The 3948-nt window shown below is 42.0% G+C and overlaps 1 protein-coding gene across 1 annotated transcript in view; it reads right to left on the bottom strand.

Annotated features, from left to right (window-relative positions):
* Window positions 1-3737, bottom strand: part of blvra (biliverdin reductase A) — a 37870-nt gene extending 34133 nt beyond the window's left edge. Inside the window, exon 1 of the mRNA XM_043691008.1 lies at window positions 3685-3737. Coding sequence (XP_043546943.1) covers window positions 3685-3737 — 53 coding nt within the window. The remainder of the gene's footprint in view (window positions 1-3684) is intronic.
* Window positions 3738-3948: the final 211 nt, after the last annotated feature.

Genomic DNA, 3948 nt, shown 5'->3' with positions numbered 1-3948 from the left:
CAGTGGTGTAAAGGTCGGTGCGCCAAACTACTACCGCGCCTCCCTTGTCTGCCAGTTTGATAGTGAGGTTGGGGTTAGAACGGAGGGAGTGGAGGGCTGCATGTTCCGATGATGAGAGGTTGGAGTGGGTAAGAGGGGTAGACAAGTTGAGGCGGTTAATGTTGCGGCGGCAGTTGGCTATGAAAAGATCGAGGGCGGGTAAGAGGCCAGCACGGGGTGTCCAGGTGGATGGGGTGTGTTGGATGCGGGAGAGGGGGATGTCAGAGGGTGGGCGAGAATCCTGGTTGAAGAAGTAGGCGCGGAGGCAAAGGTGGCGGAGGTATTGTTCGATGTCTTGCCGCGTGTTGAACTAATCCGGGAGCGTAGGGGGATAAAGGTGAGGCCTCTGCTGAGGACTGATCTTTCATTCTCCTTCCACCTCTTGCATTCCCAACGCCCCTCCCCCAAGTCCCTCCTCCCTACCTTTTATCTTAGTCTGCTTGGCACACCCTCCTCATTCCTGAAGAAGGGCTTATGCCCGAAACGTCGATTCTCCTGCCCCTTGGATGCTGCCTGAGCTGCTGTGCTTTTCCAGCAACACATTTTTCAGCTCTGTTTACAGTTGTCTGAATTCATTAACAGATTGTCCAGTCATTCACTCACAGCAGAAAACCATCCTAGCCATCTCATATTTTCCCATAACTTTGCAGTTTCCTATTCTAATTTCCAATGTTCTTGTCTTGCAATATTTCTTGATTTAGGTGGCTAGGCCAAAGGGCTTGCTACACCTGCTTACAATGGTAACAAGGAAAGTATGCTCGATGGCTGGATTGATCCAGAAAATATCATAAGTAACTTATGTTCATATTCTTGTCAAGGATTCTTTTGTAAATAGCCATGTTTTACTGAGGGTAGGTCTTAGCATTGAGCTGTTATATTCTTGTTGCCAGCCCTATTTCTTGGCTTTGTTGTCCCTAAAGAATCCATTTTCATGTGGGTTTTTAATCGTTGGGAGCCCAAATGCAAGAGTCTGGTTGCATTATTGACAGCATTAGCTCCAAGATTGGTCCTGCAATAGGAACCTGGTAACTGATCTGTTGTAAATCCAGGATGTATAATAATTTATTTTGTTAAAGGGTTCCTCTCGAGGCCTACATTTTGGTTTTCAGAGCCACTTCTTGGTTTTCAGGGGCTATGTTATCATTCTCACAAACTCCTTTATTAGGAGGTGCAGTCTCGCTGCAGCATTACTTTCTGCGTTTGTGTGGACATGTGGCGCCGTTTGGATTCTTACAGAAGCAGATTTAAAAGTACTCATTAAGATCCATTATAGTCATCAATCCTCCATTAAAGCTACAACACAAAAGGAAATTTTCTATACACCACAGTATTTAAATTGGCACAACATAGTAGATGTAAGTTAGCAAAAGAGATTTCCAAAATAACTTACATGCACTTCTAACGCACAAAAGGCCATCACCCTAAACATATCTTTCAGATTGGTGAGGTCACAGCAATTGATTGTTAAGCTCAATATCAAACTATAATTTTTCCCCAGCCATAAAAAAAATGCAGCTAGCAACTCTAAAATGCAAGCAAGTGTTCAACTGCTGCAGAGGAAATCTAGGAAACAGGTAGTTACTACTTTTACTTTGTAACTGTACCTCAGATCCCAATCTGACCAGATTTAAATTTAATACTTGACATTCATTGCATTTTTGTATAGTAGCTGCTGAACATATGCAACATTATGACAGAGATTACAAATTCATTTCAAAGTAATTTATTGCTTCAATGACTTCAGGCCTTCTTAGTTAGTTGTGTTCACTTTGTTGACAGATCTGAAACTGTTTTCTCCTTTCCAAACTCTGTCACACTTGCGTTTCAGCCTGTCTCTCCCCAACCCTTTGTAGCATCCTTCTTCCTCCAAAGTCCCTTGTGGCCTTCCTCTTTTTCCTATCCTCCTTGTAGCCTCCCCAAGCCTTTGTGGACTATCTCACCTTCCCATTGCTTTCTCTCACCAATCCCCCCTGCCTTTACCCGGACTCCTTTATCTCTCAATCTGTTCCCAGCAATTTGATAGGTGTTTAAAGTCCTCAGACCCTTAAACTGATCCCAGGCTATCAGCTCTCCCACTCTTGGATCCCTCACCTCTCTGACTTGAGGCCCTCGTTGCCAGTCCACACCTTATTCTAATTTAGATCACTCACCCTCAGCCTTAGAATACCCCCATCATCACCCCACTACCTTGATTCTTGCTATTCTCTCCCACATTTACTGCTGATAGTTCACTAGTGAGTTTGTTTTAAGTGGTTTTTCTTCCGTTGGTCACTCCCATCAGTGAATTTTGCCTAATGATTTGGCAATTTTTGGAGGGGGTGGAATAGCCAGCTGCTGTCACGTATTGAGCGCACTGAAGTCCCAGGTTTCAACTTCCCATGGAACACCAGGACAAGTGTTGGCCAGTTGAGGCCAGGTCAGGGAAGGTATGACCACACATGTAAAACACATAAACAACTCAAATTGTGATTACAATCATTTAGGTCAGTCCATCACCCTCACTGCATCAGCTAAAGCCACTGAATGGATTGTTAAGCTCAATATCAAACTATAATTTTTCTCCAGCCATTAAAAAAATGTATCTAGCAACGCAAAAATGCAAGCAAGTGTTCAACTGCTGCAGAGGAAAGCTAGGAAACAGATTGTTTAAACAGGATTTGGGAAAAAATCCATCACATAAAACAACATCCCAGGAGGGACAGTTAATAGTGCCTGAAGGGCTTAATCAAGCCTGAAGTCAAAGGAACCTTATAGTTTCAAAGAATGAACTGTATAAGCAATCAGCTGTTTGTCACCACCCCAGCTGAGACATGGCATAATATTTTTCGAATTAAAAATTTTTGAAGGGTTAAGGAATAAAGTTGCTTGGGGTCATAAAACGCTGTGTGTGTGTGCGCGCTCATTTGCGAGCGAGCGCAAGGTCAATTTGATTGGCATGGCAGTTAAAGTACTATGACTCAAAATTGTTTTAAAACAAAGGTTTCACCACATCTGCAATCCGAATATTGCAGGAAAGTATCAAAATCACACGTAAGCTTCTTTTGAATATTATGATCATAAAATATATACAGATGAGAAAAACCTTTCAGCATATCCTGCAATTTATAATGCTCTCTACAATGGATCTGAACGGTTTCTTAAATAATCCCAAGTTTTTGTTTTAGTTGGTGTATCCAAAAAATCCCTTCTAGGTGCTCATTATTTCAAGGGTTACCAATTCTCCTGGAATGACCTAGAGCTTATCTGAACAAAGCATTTCTCTTTGGAGCTCTGCTTCCAGCAGCCCAGGAAATTCAATACTTTAAATTTTGTGCTGCAGGGAATCCCTGTGCACCCCATCCCACCCACATAATAGTGTTGGTGCAAAGGTGAAAGCGAAGTATTTTGCTTTTGGGGGCTCTGTACTTTTGTCTATTTCTGTTTGTGAAATACTTATTTTATTTTAAATGTACTGAGTGGTTGAAAGTGTGTAGAAGTGCAAAAAGTTCAAGGGGCAATCAAAGATCTGGCTCCTTTCATTTTTAATAGTTTCCTTACGATAATACACAAATGGATGAACACACAATAAAGGGAAGGAGAAATAAGCTAGTACTTTTGGAATGAGTGATGTTGCTCTCAGCTTTTCTGATTATTTCTTACACTCACAGAAAGATGATACACTGCGGTGTGCATTTTGCCACGATGGAGAGCTTCTTCATCGTGCGGAAAATAGCAGACCAGTTCAGAAACTGAATGAATTCATCATGTCAAGGCTTTTCAGGATCGCATACACTTCAAGGAAGTTAACCCTCATTCTTCTAAACAAAACAAGTTCAGTCTGTTCAATCTTTCCTCAGAAGAAATATTGCTCAATTCAGGTATCAATTTGAGTAAACCCACTGAATTGCCTCCAATGCACTTACATCCTTC

The sequence above is a fragment of the Chiloscyllium plagiosum genome, chromosome 5 (genome assembly GCF_004010195.1).
Source record: "Chiloscyllium plagiosum isolate BGI_BamShark_2017 chromosome 5, ASM401019v2, whole genome shotgun sequence".
Classification (NCBI taxonomy): Eukaryota; Metazoa; Chordata; class Chondrichthyes; order Orectolobiformes; family Hemiscylliidae; genus Chiloscyllium; species Chiloscyllium plagiosum.
This window is presented reverse-complemented; position numbering and strand designations above follow the sequence as displayed.